Below are 18,557 nucleotides of genomic sequence, written 5' to 3'. Positions count from 1 at the left end.
GGGGGTGAAAGAAAAGTAGAGGTTTTGAGACAAATATTCCTGAGCGAGACAGCTACACCAGTTCATCTAGACCTGCTTTCATTTACTTTGGTTTGTTCTCATTTAATTGAGCTGAAAAGAGAAAATAATGCTAATTAATTGATTTTGAAAATTCAGTTAATTTTGAATATTGGTATGAAGTTTATCATCATGCCATCCAAGATCTGTATGATAAACTTTCATTTGTTTTGTGTGCGTGTACATTCATGGATTTCATTTTTTTTGTTCTGTCATTTTGAAGACTCAAAAGAAGAAAAATTAAGAGATCTAAGTTTTACAGCTGTTTTATTTCACAATCATTTTCTAATGAGATAAAAATGATCAAGAACACCTTCGCCACATTTATTTTATGACTATCAGTCACAAAAAATATAACGAATTTAAAATAAATAAAAAATAATTATAATAATTTATAAGATTAAATTACAATTTGCAAAGGTTACATTTTGTAACGGCTCATTAATTAGTTTAACCAACATTAAAATGCTTTTTCTGAACCGCGTTAGTAAATTAATCAAAACAGCTCTGAGATCGACTGCTCCGTCCTTTATCGCTTCCAGGACTCAACTAATCGAGTCTGGCCTTCACACCGGAAGTGACAGCCGGTAGCTGCGGCGGAGAGCAGGATTCAAGATGGTGGCCACCAGGAGAGGGGTCCGCGTCACAAACCCGGCTAAAACGAGCCCCGACCCGCCGTCCGACGTGCCGGTACGTTTGGATGAAAATGTTTTCAGGTCGTCTGAGAGCCGATGGATCAGTTCGAGTCTCAGTCCGACAGAACCGAGCCTGGCACGTGGTGGTTCACCGGGACCAGGTGGACACACGTGGACCGGACCCGGCACAGTTTGGAAATGTTGGGCAAACTTTACATTAAACATTTTTGATGATCTAAAAGCCCCCATGAGACAGAATGCGACCCAGAAACGGAGTCTTCGGACTGACGTGGTCTCTCTAACAGATCCAGATCCGATCAGCGGAGGCTGCTCTCTTAAAGCTTCAGATCCGTCTGACAGGAATTAAAGGCAGCAGATCTCCTCTGAGAGCTGCTGGATCTGTTCTGTGGGATGTTTATTTTGAATGTTAAAGCTGTGTGTCCCTGTATTCATCAGAGATGCTGCTCATGTTGGAGGAGTCCAAATGAACTTCTACCAAACTATAATTTCGCTGTCTGTAGAGAGACAGAGTTTGATTTCTGTTTGTTTGTGTGTCATTTGGAAGATCTAATGTCAGCTTAAGATCAGTAAGAATTTGGTGTAATTTGCTCCCAGTGTCTTAAAATTTGATTGTAGGATATCTTCCTGTGTGTTATTAAAAAAACCCAGCCCAGAACGTGTTATCCCGTAACTAATCTACTTTTTCAAATTTATAATGACAGAGAGCTGAATAAAGTCCCCAGTAAATACGCTGCTTTCTCCTGTTTAAATAACATTTGCTTGCAGTTTAGAGCTGAAGAAATAAAGTCAGAGGAAGCTGCAGGAAACAGCAGCTCTTTACTTTAAGATTAATTTTGCCAGTTTTTTCCTTTTCTTTTTTAATTGACTGTCTCTTCCTTCTGTCACTAAGGCCACGCCTTCTGCTGGTCGGCGAACCAGGCGGACGGCTCAAGAAGCAGATAATGCCGCCCAGACTGCCCCAGAGGAGACCAGCCGCCAGACTGATGCTAATAGTGAGCAAGAAGCTCCAGGATCTCCAGCACCTTCGATCAAAAGATGTACCAGAGCTTCCAGACTTCACAGTCCAGAGCAACCCTGCACGCCGGTGGGCTCGACCCATGAAGCAGACGTGTCAGACCTGGAGTCCTGCTGCTCTGTGCTGTCTGACATGGAGTTGCCGGTGACGCGGAGCAGAGGCAGGAGGAGACAGCCCCGTGCAGCAAGTCGCGAAGATGAGGAGATATCTGAGGTGGAATCAGTCTCTTCTGCAGTTTCAGCATCGAAAGTCGGCCAAATCAACCGCAGAAGCACGAGGAGGAGAGCAGCTCCCGAAGTTCCTGACCCAGCTGATGATGGGACGGATGTCAAAGTGACAGAACCGGAGTCCTTCTGCTCAGTGGTGTCCGAATCCAGGAGAGTCACCAGAAGTCAGAGAAAAACTCGCACCACATTTCCTGCCAAGCAAGAAAAGGAGGATTCAGAAGTCTCAGATGCTGACAGCTGCATGTCCTGTGTTTCAGGAGCCGAAGTTTCCAGCTCCACCACTCGCAGAGCCACAAGATCCAGAAAGAAAACACATCCCATCCTCATAAACCTGGATGAGACCTCAGATTGCTCTGGCTCCCCCGCCGGTCGACAGACCAGGGCAACAAGAGCGAAGGCAACAGCCAGCGTGGAGGGCAGTGAGCCTCCATCTTGTGACTCTGAAGGGTTTGAATCGGGGCCCACTTATAGTATGACCACTCGTTTAAGGAGCCAGCGCAAATCCACAGCTCCCAAAACCATCGACTCAGACTCTGAACTGACGGACGTGCATTCCCCCATGAGCAGCCCCACACGTAGCAGAGGAACCCCCTGCAGCAGCCGCACCGGCTCGTGGAACAGCAGCCGAGGTGCTCCGGGACCCAGAAGCTCAACCAATGACCTTTCCATAGTTCTGGAAAAGGTTGGAGAGCCGAGCGAAGAGGACAGTTCATTAAATGCATCTAGATTAGAAAGCACAGTGATCACTGACGATGCAGACTGCACACTGTTGGAGGAGCAACAGAGCTCAGCAACAGAGGAAAAAGAGGACACGAATACTGCTGATATCGCAACGAATGACGCAGCTACAGAGAGCGTGAAAAAGGACGTTGTCAGTGAGTCTGCAGTGATGGCCAAAGACCAGCAGGAGGAGCAGTCTGCTCAAAATAAAGACGAGGACACCTCAGAGATGGAAAAGATGCAGGAAATGATCCAGTCATCAGAGCCATTGAAAGCTTCCCAATCAGTTACAGTAACAATATGGGAAAAGGCTTCAGAAATCACTGAGGAGAAAGGCAAAGACATGGAAGTAGCTGATGAGGACGCCCACCCACCAGAGAAAGAGCAGGCTGTGGATGAGGATGCAGTCATGGAAACCCTGCCTCATGTGGAGGAGGGGATGGAAGTGAGCTCACTGAACACAGATGCTAAGCAGGTGGTCGACGCTGGCAAGTCCATTCAGCTAACGTCTCATAAGCAGAACCGGATCACAGTGGATTCTGACTCTGAAGAGCAGCCCAAAGACGTGATTGTCCAAAGTAAGAAAGTAATCAGCCTGCTTGACAGCAGCGATGAGGAAGATGAATATGATGAAGAGGAAGAGAGAGAAGTTTCTGGAGAGGAGGAGGAGGAGGAGAGAGGAGGCCCTTCACAGAAGTCAGAAGAAGCATCTGCATCAGTTGACGGACTGTTTATGATTGACACACGGCCCGGGCAGGAGGCCGACGATCAATACTACACAGAGAGGCCAGCAGAGCAGGCCAAAAGTAAAGAAGCAGGCCTGGATGATGATGAGTTTGTGGACGAGGAGGGCGATGATGACGACGATGATGTTGATGCAAAGATGCTCTTCTGGAGTCGAAACCCTCAGCTGTAAGTACATGACGTCCTCTGAAGCAAAACACAAAGTGTCAATTGTTCCTTCAGAGTTAAAACATCTGCAACATGTGACTGAAGAATAAAACTGTCATTACGTAAAATCTTTAACATCAAAGAATCGTATTTTAGGATAATAAAACAAAACACAATATTTGTTTGGAATTATTTTTGGCCGGCTTTGGCTCCAAAAGTAAAGCAAGTCGTCCACTTATTATTTTGTTGGTCGACTCTTCCAGTTCACGCATTAAAATACTTGTAAAGTCACTAAAATCTGATTTGCTTTGGTAGCAGTTCCTTCTGTGTGCAGGTATGTGTGGTAAATGGCAGTATCAGTACTAGTTAGGATAAGTTTACGTAGCAACAGAAAATGGCAGATAAAAGCGCTCTAAGTGCAGCCCGTTCATCATGGAGCTGCAGGTGAATACACATTAGGCGCTCTAGTGAGTATTTCCTGCAGCAGAAGTCAGGACAGTTCACGAAGGGCAGTGGAGCTCTGTAGAAAAGAGGAATAAAATATGAGACACAAGCAACATTTTTTAGTCCATCTTTTTCCTTTTTTATGTCATCAAAACACATGAAATGATACAACAAAAAAATGCAGCTACTGTCACAAACCTCTCTTTAAGATGCTGAGCACATAAAGACAGGCCTGCCACATTCTTCAGACACACTGTCATTATTATATTTTATGAGCATTACGCTGTGCAGAGGTGAGAAATGAGATGTGACTGCTCCTCCTGAGGAATTTTCTCTGTGCCAATTTGTTTCAGGAAAGAGATGTCCAGCCGCATTGACCCCGGCATCGGAGTGAAGGAGCTCGGGGGTTTATACATCAATTTTGATGGCAGCAAATCAAAACCTGTCTGCAGTTCATTGCAAAAACTAAAGGACAAAAAGATCCAAGATGAGGTAAATATGCAATTGATTTTCTTTTGCCCCTTTTTGAAGGTGTTTGGTGACGCAGAATTAATGCAAGGTCGAACGAATCCAATAACAGCTGAGATGGTGTTTTTCATGGTTTCACGCCAATTCTTCCTGACGTGTCCTTTCCTCTCTGAACTGTGGGGTGTTGAAGTTTTTGTTGTGGTTCACAGGTGATGAAGAAGAGCGTGATTGGACCAGACTTTGAAAAGAAGGAAGCCGTACCGCCGTACAGTGAATCCAAACAAGCCTTAAAACTGAAACGCAGAGTGAGTTTGGCTTAGAGAATGTGAAGTGTGACATACAGCGCAGCAGGTTCACTGCTGTCATCACAAGTACAGCAGAGTCTGAAATAACTGAAGTGCTTGTGGTTCCCAGGAAGAGAGGCAGAAATCAACAGGAGATGGCTGGTTTAATATGAAAGCACCTGAGATCTCCCAAGAGCTGAAAGGAGACCTCCAAGTCCTGAAGATGAGAGGCTCCATGGACTCCAAGAGGTTCTACAAGAAGAACGACCGAGACGGTTTTCCAAAGTATTTTCAGGTCACTTAATTTCCTTAGAAGAAAACACAAATCTTCAAATTTTGGTTGAAGTCTTTTATTTTCAGCTCAGCTAGAAATACAACATAACATCACACTGTGTATCTTTCCTCCGTTGCACGTTTGTGATACAGATTGGCACAGTGGTGGACAATCCCGTCGACTTCTATCATTCCCGTATTCCCAAGAAGGAGAGGAAGCGAACTATGGTGGAGGAGCTAGTGGCTGACGCTGAGTTCAGACAGTAAGTAAATTAGACATTTAAACATTTATATTCCATATATTATATTTTGTGCACAAGCTATAAAATGTGTGAAAACATAAAAACAAATGAACAGAAGAGCATCATGCATTTGCTCTGCATTAACACTAGTAATTGGCTTTAATGGTTAAATATGGTCACACTAAGGACCTCCGTCTGGTTCATAAATATTATGAGCAAAGTACTGAAATAGCAGGTGAGGTGTGTGATCAAAACAGAACAGTGTTACCATCAGAATACAGTTTGTAGGCATTCAACTGTGTCAAATGGCACTTTGGCTGCATGGTGTGCAACTGTGTGTCAGAAGAGCCAAGATTTCTGTCAACTGCAAAGATATCCTCTTCTCTCACCAGCAAAAACAAAAAGAAATATCAGCAGATCCTAACTGAGAAATCAGCAAAGGGAGCTGGCAAGAGGAACAAGAAGAAGAATAAATTCCATAAGAAGTAAATCTGAAGACTTTGAGTGGATTTTCTGATGCTGGTTTCTATTCCAACAAGAGGATGGCTGGCTGTTGAGCACAGAGCATCAGTAATATTTTGGGACTTAAGAAGCTTTAGTGAAGCCCTCATATTCACTCTTCTTCTCTAAAGATGGACTGAGACACTTTACTGTTGCAAAAAGATGGCACAAGTCTATCGTGAATTGTGTTCCAGTCATCACCTTGTAGAGTAAATATAGTGTTTCTATTTACCATGAAACAGATTTTTTTTTTTAATCAAACTGAATCAATAATGTAGTTTGCTGTGCAGTAATCACTGTCATTCAGAAACACAGATCAAATATTAAAATATTTTCTTTTGACTGGCACGAGCGTTTGTGTTGTTTTTTTTTTTTTTTTCCCCCTCAAGGCTAAAATGACATATGAAGGTCATTTATGACAAAAGCATAAAATTTACATACAAAATCACAATCTGGATGTCCAGCATGAGGAAGCAGAATGAGAAGAGGACAAACTGAAGGTGACCTTTGGAACAATTAGTTCAGCCAATTCAGCAACATTAAAAGTTCAATTAGAGTATTTGAAGATGCATCACTACACATAATACTTAGAATTAAACCCAATTTAAACATAATTTGCAACGATAATTAAAACTGAAACAGATTTTAGGTTTATAGGAGTTTTCCAATTGACAACTGTAATAAAGATGAAGATGCCACAGCAGATGCAGCGTGTTAGATTATTAAAACTACCTGCTGCGAAGAGACAAGTACGGAAAAGTTATAAAAAAGGTTTATCTCGCCTCATGCTGTGCTGCCTGTGGTCAAGATTCATTAAAAACACATGAACGGACTTTTTAAACATTATTTTGCGGTTGTATTTTGGACAGTGGCTGAAGTTCCTGCTTGAAAACTCACTCTGTTAAAATGAGCAGCATGTAGAGATGTACACTGCTCAGTGTGAGTTAGCGAGAGGAGGACAGCGGATTAATTAGATCTGCTGCACATTTAGTTAAATTGTACTGACTGCATTGAAGGAAATCACATGATCGTTCACTGCATTAAAGTGTAACACATTTCCTTCATTTAGCTTAATGCAAAATTAATCTTTCAGGAGCTAATAACGTGGCTGCGCTTCATTTCATTAGCAGTAATAAAAGATGTAAGCTACTTTACTGAAATGAAACACTGTCTTAGAGATGAAGTGTAGATTATGAGCAGACAACCTGTGCTTGCTAACAAACTCCTGATTTGAAATGCTGAAGACTTTTCACTGTAATGCTGAAGGACTTGAATTTCTAAGTATATTTTTAACACTGAATTTCTTTGGTTCTTTTAAACTTCTTGTTTCGCTTTTGTGTTGAAAGACGAACCCTGAACAGCTGCAGCTTACATCTACCATGTCCCCCCTCCTCATCCACACACACACACACAATGTTGTCTCTTTATAGTGGAGCCAATTTTACATGTAACTTTAGAGAAATTAGGCCGTTTTTGTTTTTTTTTGCTTTTGTTAAACACAGCCCAGCTGCTGGGGGGAAGGGAAGCAGTGCTGCTGCACCTTTTTGGCCTTTCAAAGAGTCAAGGCCCCGCAGGTGCCTGGGAAGTTTTGAAATGCAAATGAACATTTTGATAAATATTTGTTCACTACCAGTCAAAAGTTTGGACACTTTCACAGTCAAACAAATAGGAAAGTGTGTCCAAACCTTTGGCTGGTAGTGTATATGTGGACGAGGACGTTTAAGGTTAAGGGTCAAAGGCCACTCGGTGATCCCAGGAGGTTCTGTGTGTCTGCAGGATTCTCTGGACTCGGCTGTGGATCTCCTCCCAGTAGGATGGGCCGGACTGGAGTCTGAGGAAAACAAATATGAAGAAGTGGCTCAATGCAAACCAAATACTCCATAAAATGCATTAACTCATTCTCATATATGGCAGATTTACCAATATATGCTGCACAACCAAGAGAGGAAAAATATAAAGCCAAAAAAGTCTGGAAAACCTCTTTAAGGAAAGTAAGAAAGGAATGGGAATACTGTTCTTGTACTAGCAGTCCTCATAACAGCTTAATGTACCATAATATATAAAATAAAAAACATACAAACAGAAAAGCAACAAATCTGCACATAAGAGAAGTTGAAGCCATTAAATATTTGGCACGTTAAAAAAGAAAACTCAGTTCGATAAACTGATTCAGCTCTTCAGATATTGAAGTATTTCCTTCATCCACTAGTCTGTGCTGTAACCTAACAAGACACATAATCACCGAGTACGAAGCAGAACCTACCAGGACACTGTAGACACTGCACAGTGCAACAACATAGTCATTTGAAACACACATCCATGGCCTCCCATGTCAATGTTACTCTTCATTCAAATTGTGCAAAAAGTAATTCCATAATTGACAGAACCAACCGTCCTTTAGAACTGGGTTATAAATGTAATTTGGCCACGGGCAATTCTGATAAAACTGATCACACTGACAGACTGCAGTTTATTACTGCTGACTTCTGTCTATTTGTTGGGAGTGGACAGGTGATGACTGACTGACGGACTGACTGGTGCCTTGGCCAGGCCTGCTGCGTGAGAACAGAAGCTTTTCATCTGTAATCAAATAAACTCACTACCTGCTTCAAGAAGTCATCAAGGACAAATCATCCAGAAACATGAATAGACTGAGACTTCGGGGCTTAGGGGGCAAATGTTGCCACTGGCATCTGTCATTTTCTTTATAGATCAAAGATTTGTGGTAAGACGTGCCCCTCTCCCTGTCGGAGGGAATCTACAAAGGCTCACTCTAATCTCCCACCCTGCGACTCCTGTCGCGTTTTCAATTGAGAGAAAAGTAACATTCATTTCCTACAATTTACTTTGCAATTTAAGATTACCTATTGATTTTAATATTTACTTATGGACTGAACAGAAGGGAAGGGGGGAAGGAGAGCAGAAACAAACAATAAACAAACAAAATAGAATATCAGTCCCATCGGTGTGTTCAACTCACAGCTGCCATGATCGATGACAAGGTTTCTCTGAATGCATTAAAGCGTGCATCGGGTCAAATGCATCAGACTCTAGCTGAAACACAAATCAATACCATTTTCCTCTTTGTTTTCCCTTCTCACTGCCTCCTCCTTTTGTAATGAACAAACATGACAAGACATCAGCTTTTGTAATTTAAGAGGTGGAGGGGAATTCATCCTGCCTGTCGAGTGTGATCAAAATTAAAGATTGGATGTGTGAAAGCGCGCACACACGCAGAGCGGCGACAGTGTATGACTAACGTCTCTTGGGGTTGCCATATATTTGCCGTACACAGTAATTGGAAACTCATACAGGTGTCTCTTTTGCTTCTAAGATCTTTTGAGCAAATAACAATGATTTACTCAGACGGATCAGGATAAATTCAGGGCAAACACCAAAAAAAAAAAAAAAAAAAAAAAAAAAAAAAAGGATTACGTTTTCTCCTTCTTTGGTTAAACTGAGAAAAAAAAAATCAGCTGAGTGTGGCTGAAAGAGCCAAACTCAGAGCAGAGAGGCGATTCTGAAAGTTCTGCATCTGAGGGGACAGCACGTTACCACAAGCAGAAAGACTCCAGTTATAAACAAGCATGCTAATAGCTGCTGCTCCTTGTTTTCCATCATGTTGTCACAACACAGAAAGCACTGCGGCCAGCCTTGTCAGACTAATTAAGAAACACCGCAAACAAAAAAAAATCCAATGATATTTGCATTGATGATGATGAAAAATCCTTTCACTCTAGAAACACTTTAACAATTCAAACGATGTTCAGCTATCGTCTTCGTCAAATTTTTCACCTTTCTCTTAGGGAGGAGTTGCTGAGATTCAGTGGAGCTCTGGAGTTTGACAGAAGCTGGTTCGATTGTGGAGGGCTTCTGTTCTGTCTATTATGTCCAGGCCGTGCTTCTGGAGAAGACTGGACCCTCCCAGAACCGAATTTTATCTGGGAGCGCTCACAAGGGAACAGGTTTACCTAAGTTTAGAAGAAAATCAAGGTCATGGTACCTTAAAAACTCTGGAAATTATGCTCAGTGAATGTTATTCTCAATATTACAAACATTCTGCTTAACAAACAAAAACAACTTCTAGAATGACATTAGAATAGTTTTCCAACTGTCTAAACAATTCAAAACTCATAAAACAAAAAATAAAAAATAAAAATAAAATAACATAAAAAATAATTATGGAAATGACTTGGTCAAAACTAAATAGGCAGCACAGAAACCTTCAGTACAAAATATTTGAACACTTAAATTGATGTTACTAATATTACAAATGTGCTGTTGGAATGAAACAGTAGCTCAGTGTATTTATGGTTAAGATATCACAATTAGACTTACTTGGGCTATTCTTGGTCTGTAACTACCCAGAAAAGAAGAATCTGTAACGAAAAAGAGTTTAAGGGTTTTATGGGATGTGGCTAAGAAGGCAGAACGGACCGTCAGACGTGGGTGGTTCTATCTCTTCCAGTCTGCATGTTGAATAGAATGGTAGACAAGCTGTATGTGTAATTGTAAGCACTGTGTGAATCTTTATGTTAAAGGGTGAATGTGGTTGACATTGGAAAGCAACATGCACTTGTTTGATTAAGATGAGAAAAGTGTGGTGTAAGCAGCTCATTGATTATCTATATTTGATCAAGGCAAATATGAAAAGATTATCTATGACGATAGTTGTGCGAAAGCCGCATTGCCTCAGGTGTTTGTATCAGGTTTTTTGCAGACTACCTGCTTGATCATGTGATGAGCTAAAAGAGCATCGATGCATGCTGTCATTGTGGGAAGAGGAAGGAGTTTCTCTCCCAAAGACAGTGCTGTGACGAGGGACCTGGTATGAAAACACAACATAAGTATTTATGTAACACATATAATAAATATAAGTCAAACACAATGATTAAGATTGTTCTAGTTTAAATTGCCATGGCAAAAACTGCAGAATCATTCTAAACAAATCAACAACAGCATATTTCAGCAGTCATCTCAAACACAAAAACATTTCACCAAAGATATCAGAGAAGGAAGCAGTAAGCACCCCACCCTCTCTCAATGTCAGGAGTGATTGGCTCCAGCTTCGGTGGTATGGCTAACTAATGAATGAATGATTAAATTATGCGAGCAAAACAAAAAGGTTTTAAAGAGTAAGCAGCTCCAGTATCGTCAACTGTTTAGTTCATCTTTAGAAATGTGCTTCCCTCCACACAAAACCCACAGACCAGGAGTTGAGGCTCTTAACGTGCACTGATAATGCATTCACCATGGGGTTAAGCTACTTCATTAGGTATCTATTTGTTAATTGCAGCTCGACTCTCAATTACCAGGGTTAATTGTCTACAGAAGATTCCCCCAGGAAAACCAGAGCAGGAAAAGCATGCAGCTCACTGTAATAAAACGCCCGTTGTAGTCTAGTAAATTCCATTCATGTGTGGGAAAGAAACAAACAACTCAGTACCTAATTGTTTCTTTTAATAACAGCATGTGAGTGGATTTTGATATTCATACCTCAGGATTAGATTTGATGTAAATGAAGAAACAGGAATACAGTTGTTCTTGTCCATCGACTGTATATTATTCCCCAGGGCTGTGTGATCAGAAAATCACCCCTTTTATATGCAAATACCGCATTACAGGATACGGTCATATTTAAAGTCTGAACAAATAGCCAGCCTAAATACAGGTCATCTGCTATTAAAGAGCACTCAAGCCCCTCTGTGAGGATAATAGGCCATATTACATGTGGGCTTAGTAAAACATTTTCATGACGTCGAAGTGCATTAACGGCTCAGGTAAAAAGATTAACGCTGCTCTCATCATGCCCTCCACTTAATCTGCTCAATAGATTAAGTTACATTTTGGGAAGCTCCCACTGAGGTTTGAACTGCAACAATTCAGGATCCAACTAATGTGATAACACTTGCCCAATAAACGTGTATTGCTGGCATTAAACTGTTGCCTTCAGTCTGGAAAACTATATCTGATGTTACTAACCAAGAAGGGTGGCTGACTCTCCGTCTCCTTCCTGAAGTGGTGAGGACCCATCTGGAGGTGGCTGAGCCGCTGCCTGGCGTCCTCTGTCAGCTGGCACATCTTGCGGTGAGTGTAAGGGGACAGGGCTCGTGTCCTTGAGGAAACTGTGGGCTGCTGGTAGCCAGCTTCAACATTGGAAGGGCGTTTTCTTTCCTTTTTGTGTTTCCGTGGAGAGCAGCCAGATGAGGATGAAGGAGGTCGTCTGGGTGATGATGGTGATGAGGGTGCCGGGTTTGAGATGCTTGCCTCAGTATTAAGTTTTTCTTTCCCACCTCTCAAAGTAACACAGTTCCCATCATCTGGTATGGAAAAATGCCTGCTGGATGGTGGATACTTTTTTGCTGACCACTGTCTGGACTGGGCAGAAGATTGCTGCACTGGAGAAAGATGGCAGCTCTGAGGAGACAAGGACAGAATATGAGCAAGGAAGAGAAAGTTGCTTCGTTGGTCCAACATGCCAACATGTTTTTCTCACAGCTCTCCATATTGAGATGACGTATTACATTTGTCTCAGCAGTGTAGATTTTTCTGAACTGAAGAGCTTTTCCTTTACGGAAGCATCAGCCATTTTAGCCATTAACGCAGCTGCTCTCAGGCTCAACAGACCTGTTCTCTCTGGACAAAACCATTAAACCATTAGCTAAATCATCCAGTTTAAGTGTTACAACAGCTCCAGCGGTTGACACTGCCATGGAGACAACCTCTCCTGAATTACTTCAATAACTCAAATGGCCACTAACATCATTCTCCAATGCAATAACCCTCTTCCTGCGGGTAATGCCAACTGGGGATAAATAAGTTAAGTTAAAATGTTAATTGCATTTGATGGCCATCTCCAGTCTAATATTATAGAGAGGCATTACCTGGCTGTAAAGCAAAGATAATCTAAATGCTAATTAGGGAAATCACACAACATTAGAACTGTTTTTAAGAGAAACTAAATTATGGATAAATCCTCATTGAGGCTGCCATTTGAGAATGGTTCGATTTAATGGAATTAAAACAAGCATGCCCTCCGTTCAACACATCCTCCACCATCTCAGACTTCCTTTAGTTCTTCTTCAGTGATGGATAAAAAGTGACAGTCACTTTCCCTGGGTGGCGAAGGCTTAAAATCTAGCAATTTAAATGGGAATTACAGCCAGTAGCAGGAGACACAAGCGCCAGGAATTGAGGGCAAAAAAGAATAAGACATTGCAAGAAACTGTATATCCTTAACTACAGTTTCACAGGGTTTTATTTAGAAGCTGCTATCCCTCCTAATCTATTAAAACAGGCCGTGGTTTTTCAGCTGGGTGGGCGGGCAGTCAGAGAAATGCCTATGCTGAGGAGCCATTAGGGATGAGAAAATTGAGAAATTCTACTGACAGCCACAGCGGTGCTCTGATCCTGACATCCCCCGAGGGGCTCTGAGAACACTGACAGTCTTCTTCACTGTCAATGACACCCCATTTAAACAAATAGTTTAGCTTAGGTTACAGCACATTGGAAATGCATGGTAGTGTTTTTGGCACAACATGCCAACCAGTGTGTGATGGATCATATACTATGAACAGGATTTTCCCCTTATCCTGCTTTTTTAATATACCACTTCTTGGTGACTAGAGCTCATGTCTGCCCTCCAACTTTCTTATTTTGTCTGTACAAACACTAAAGGTCTTAAAATATTTAATTTGCTATTAAGTAACACATAGAAAGTCAACATAGGTTGATTAGAGAAAAGCTGAGAGTGGAGAAAGTGTGGCATTTTTGCTATTAAAAAAATTCCAATTGACTAATAGATGAATAGTTTCATCTGATTGTTGAAAACGGCAACAACAGATGGGATTAGACTAAAGTGACCTTAATATCCACACAGGACAAGAGCCAGCAGAGACAGACAGTCAGAATGGAATACATCTCCGATTTCATGCAGCTGAACAGTTACCCTCTAAAATCCACAAGGACATAGTAGAAGAGATAAAGGTGACCCTCTGTTTAGTGAATGTCAAGAAACTGACTCACTGACTGACTTGCTGACTGGTTCCTTGACAACAACTGTGTCAACTCCCAGCCAGTCAGAGATATGAGAGAAGTCTCGCTATCAGCAACACAGATCTGCCTCTATGTAATTACATTCACAAGGAGAGAACAGATATCCTTGAAGCACTGCCAGTATGGATGGATAGATGCAGTATCCATGGCAACAATAGAAGGTGGGTATGTATGGTGGAAGCAGACAAATTTGATGGTGAGTGATACCACTCATTAGAGTCCTCTGGAGAACAGTCTTCACTGCTGTAGCTGTGGTCAACACAGAGAGATACCGAGCACAAGGCAGCGATGTATTCACACTCCAGACATTTTGAATTGTCAGGGAGGATGATAAACACACTGTCGGCTGGATGCTCGAGTGACAACCATTTAGATTTTGACAAAGCTGAAAGGTGTTATGAAAGCACATGAACGCACAGAAAAAATTATTTATAAAAGACAGACTTCTCCCGAAGCACTTTACGGATCAACAAGTCTAATTCAAGTAAACCAACAGCTAACAGAAGCGCCGCAAAAGCGAGCTAAGTGGTTTTTGAATGTCATGTCTGTATCACATTATCACATCAGAGATTTGTGTTAAATTGTGTGACTAGTGTGTAAAACTACTGTGTGAATTTATGAATTACAAGTAAAACCATATTTTGTGAGGTCAGTAGGGTGTTGACCTTTGACCACCAAGATCTAATCTAGAAATATAATGCCACTGGCACTGGCAACATTAAAGACTGTACAGTTTGTGTGTAACAAAAGGACGTTCTTACAGGCAATACGGGCCAGCTGTCTCTTCCATCACTCTCTTCTATGACTGATGTTGTTGTGAACTCCACTTTGGGAGCGATTCCCTTGAGGGAGAGAGACAATAAGAGCAAACAAAATACCTTGAACAGGGAGACGAGGACATAAGGATAGGTAACAGAGCTGCTTGAGACACCCGTTCATAACCATAACTCTTCAATCTATGCTTGCCTTGAAAAAACTAATTGAAGAAAAACAGAAAGGCTCCAGTGATGTTTAAATAATATGGCACTTGGAGTGAGACATCTAAATTGCTATGTAGGCCTCAAACACAAAATATAAAAGCAACACTGAGGGACATGGCGTTTAAAGACATTTAAATCTGGCAGTTAGTTCCTCTGAGGACAAGGGGAGGATAGAAAGGCAACCCGCAGCCATGGAGAGATGAAGGAATGAAAGGAAGAGGTAGAGAGGGAAAGAGATAGTATAAGAAGACTTGGAGTTATTGAAAAGAGAGGAGGATCTCAGTTTAGTCTTTCTGGCTGTGTAGCTAAGACAAGATGACAGATGCACAAAGAAAATGCCATCTTTCTTCAAGAAATTATATCACTTTGCCAAAGACAAGTACTTTTGAATTGGTTATCTTGGCTGTACATGTCTGTCATGTGCACAGACAGAAGAGCCACTAAAGGAGAGTGAGGAGAAAAAGAAAGTAAAAATGGGCTCCAGTCTGTGAACATACATGTACACACAGACACAGGGCTACTTGGTCCCTCAGTTCATTACGGATGAGGAAAGTACAACACTAGACTTACAATGGTCTTCTAACATAGTTAGAAGGTACAGTTACAAAGAAAATTTTGAATTTAAGTGAAAAACATAAGTTTAAAACTTTTGCATTCACTCTTTTTACTTGTTTGAAATTTTACAATGAAAAACACTCTCTTGAATTTGTTAAGAGAAGATCATATTTTGCAGATACTGACTGCAGTAGAGAAACTTTAATTGTGCGAAACATATTTAATTGTGATAAATAACATGTTAGCCGGGGCCGTGTAATTAGGCTTAAAGCAGTTTCAGCCAACTATTTGCATTTGAATGCCATAACACCGTTCTTGCCTTTTTATTTTTGCATTTGTCAGGAGCGCAAACTACAGAAATAAATCTGAAATTGATTTTGTTTGCAGTCATTCTCCATGCATCTTCATTTATGCACTGTCAGTGTGGGTCTGATTTCTCCTTTATTATCCAATTTCTCATATACACCTTATCTACCACCAGCGGAATGGTTTGGAAAATAATTGTTTGTCCATTTTCTTTCGTATTAAATATATTAAGGATTCTGTATGATTGAGCTCTTAAATTGAACATACCACTTTAAATAAAGCACAAAATAGCAAATGTTGGATAAATCCATATCTCTGATGAACTAGTCCTTCTCTGAGCATACATTTGATCATTTATGTGATCACTTCAGAGTTGTTCTTTAAAGTTGGTTTTGTACTTCACTACAAATAAAACAGTGACAAATATTTCTTATTGCTCACATCGAAAAATTATTCTGTTCCTCAGTTGACTCATTCAGATATTTTAAAGTGTAATTCTCAGAGGTTTGATGAATATTGACCCAAGTGTTGGAAGGAGGATTAAGAAAGCAATAAAGGGAATAAATGGCGAGCAGCATACAGGAAAGGAAGGGGACCTCTTCAACAGTATTTCTCTCTCTGCAGTTCCTTCTCTGGAGCTGAGTCTGGGACCAGGGTACAGGAAATCTCTGCTGTTTTCCTGCATCGTTGCTAGGATCTCACCCTCTATAAACCATACACAGAGAGACAGTACACAGGAGCACAAACCAAGTTAGAAACCAAGTTTTTGCAGTGAAATAATGGGATACAGTGGGGATTAAAAAAGCCCATATGGCATCATCAGAAACCATACCTGGAGGCACCAACTGAATCAGCTCAAAAGATGTTGTGTCAGCTAAGAGGAAGGAAAGCATAAATTGCCTGTGAGCTAATGATCAGTATCGTATTTAATAGCCTATAATCTTGCATAGCAGAGGATTCAGGATTCAGGATGAGGAAGCAAATCCCAGATGGCCATTTACCTTCGAGGAGGTCAGCTACATCAGCAGGGTCAACAATGCCGGGAAAAGTCTGGTAAAACAGGCCAAGTACAGACAAATCAATAGTCATATCAACATGAGACAGACAGGCCAGTTTCTCATGCTGGCATCCTCCCTGAGGAGAAGTAGGCATCTTTCATTAGGAGTTGGGGAAGTAGAATTCAAACTAGTGGGGGATTTATATCTTTAGACTTAATGCAAAAATCTGTTCAGCTGCTTAAGTAGTTCCTCACTACTCAAAAAGGGCTGAGTAATAATGTAGGAAAGCTACCCCAAGTGAATGTAAATGCAGATAAGCAAGAACAAAAGGCATAAACACATGCATATGAATTCAAACAGAAAAAAACAAAAAGGAAAACCCAGGTCCCGGAAAGGTTTTGACATGATGGTAGCACTTTTTACATTCCTTTTGACATGATGCAAATTGTGCACCAGTTGTCCCGGCAGTAGAGAGAAGATGAGAGTCCTACAGCTTGTGTCCTGTAACAACCTTATTTCTGTAATAAATTGTTATTCTCACCTTGACAAAAACCATATTTTGGTTGATGAGTAAAGGGAAGACAGGGGGCAAACATGGGGTCTTCTTGTACTGGCCCATGATACACACACTGAGGTAGACATCATTTTTCTTAAACAGAAGTACTCCTGGACATGTGACCTGCACAGGCAGAGTAAAATTGTTGAGACACGTCAGGCATCTTGTTGTTGTAGTCTGTGTCCTTTATTGGTTCAGCAAATGATCTTATCTTATCTTAAACAATACATATAATAATTAATAATAATAATAATACATCTCATTAATTAAATCAACATGAGCGGGAAAAGTGACATCACAAATTCACCACTCATCTGAGGATGTGTAACACCAGAAGGATTATTATACATAATAACACTTTTGGCTTAAACAAAACAAACTAATGATCAACACTCCACACTGAAAACCAGTAAACTCACAATGACTGCATGTTAAAGTTAAAGTTTCAGCCTCTTGACTCAAAGTTTATAACATATGTCCAAGAAGGAAAGAGGCTGTAAAAATAAATCAGTTGGCTGTCTTAGTAAAAGAAGAACAATACAAAATACACTCAACAGGTTAGTTAGCTCATGTACATAAGCAGAATAGCATCAATGTGAGGACGGAAGAGCTTTTGTTTTTTAATCAGCAGGTGTTTAATAACCTCACTTTATATACATTTCCTTTTTTTATTTTCTTGTCTAAAATCATCAACACTGTCGTTTTTCTTTCTAACACGATTTATGAGGATGATTTCAGCTAAAGTGGTCAGTTAACAAGTTAGCTAGCCAGCCAGCTAGCTAGCTAGTTAGCTAGCTAGTTTGTTAGTTGGTTAGACAGTTGTTTGGTTAGTGAGTCACTTGTATCATTGATAAAAAGTGACTTCATTTGGAGTCGCTGTAGTTTCCTGAGTTCAGTTCACGGATGTGTTGGACGCTAATTCAGCGGACAGCTGCTCCGTTCGTGTTTTGAACTTGTGGAGAAAACCATAAAAGCGGACTTACTGCCTTAATGTCCACGTAGACGGTACATTTCAAACACCTGTGATGCTTTTTAGAGGAGGAAAACTTTTTCCCCACAGCTGCCATTCATCCATCCGACAGTTCAAACTTCGTCGTCATGGCTGCAGACAGCAACAGTCACGTGGGGCGGGCGCGTGGTCACGTGACCAACACGGAGCCAATCAAATCCATGCACACATGTTCACACGGAAGATTTAAATCAACACAAATCTGGGTGACGTTTCGTCCAAATGTCCACTTTACTCACAAAGCTGAGCGGAAATCGGCACTACAAAGAGATCCAGAGATGTGAACGTCCGGGCATGGGCGGGAAAAACTGTGCTGGAAG

General features: G+C 41.1%; 2 protein-coding genes across 3 annotated transcripts; one reads left to right on the top strand and one right to left on the bottom strand.

Moving 5' to 3' along the window:
* Positions 1-636: 636 nt before the first annotated feature.
* Positions 637-6,130, top strand: dnttip2 (deoxynucleotidyltransferase, terminal, interacting protein 2). The gene is made up of 7 exons (XM_029500873.1): positions 637-747; positions 1,603-3,587; positions 4,364-4,502; positions 4,688-4,783; positions 4,893-5,057; positions 5,189-5,298; positions 5,670-6,130. Exons 1-7 carry the CDS (start codon positions 673-675, stop codon positions 5,764-5,766), a joined length of 2,667 nt encoding a protein of 888 aa, XP_029356733.1. The 5' UTR covers positions 637-672; the 3' UTR covers positions 5,767-6,130.
* An 11-nt stretch (positions 6,131-6,141) lies between these two features.
* On the bottom strand, positions 6,142-18,324 carry spata6 (spermatogenesis associated 6). 2 transcript variants are annotated; one of them, XM_029500874.1, is made up of 11 exons: positions 18,212-18,324; positions 17,214-17,351; positions 16,676-16,724; positions 16,507-16,548; positions 16,255-16,379; positions 14,595-14,675; positions 11,761-12,195; positions 10,504-10,603; positions 10,117-10,157; positions 9,574-9,749; positions 6,142-7,609 (listed from the first exon to the last, which is right to left on the bottom strand). In XM_029500874.1, exons 1-11 carry the CDS (start codon positions 18,293-18,295, stop codon positions 7,504-7,506), a joined length of 1,377 nt encoding a protein of 458 aa, XP_029356734.1. In that variant the 5' UTR covers positions 18,296-18,324; the 3' UTR covers positions 6,142-7,503. The 2 variants fall into 2 exon arrangements, with proteins under 2 accessions (XP_029356734.1, XP_029356735.1); XM_029500875.1 differs by having other exon boundaries at positions 9,574-9,719.
* Positions 18,325-18,557: the final 233 nt, after the last annotated feature.

This window comes from Echeneis naucrates, chromosome 4 (assembly GCF_900963305.1).
Source record: "Echeneis naucrates chromosome 4, fEcheNa1.1, whole genome shotgun sequence".
Taxonomy (NCBI): Eukaryota; Metazoa; Chordata; class Actinopteri; order Carangiformes; family Echeneidae; genus Echeneis; species Echeneis naucrates.
Note: the sequence above shows the minus strand (reverse complement) of the source record. Positions and strands in the feature narration are given on the sequence as shown.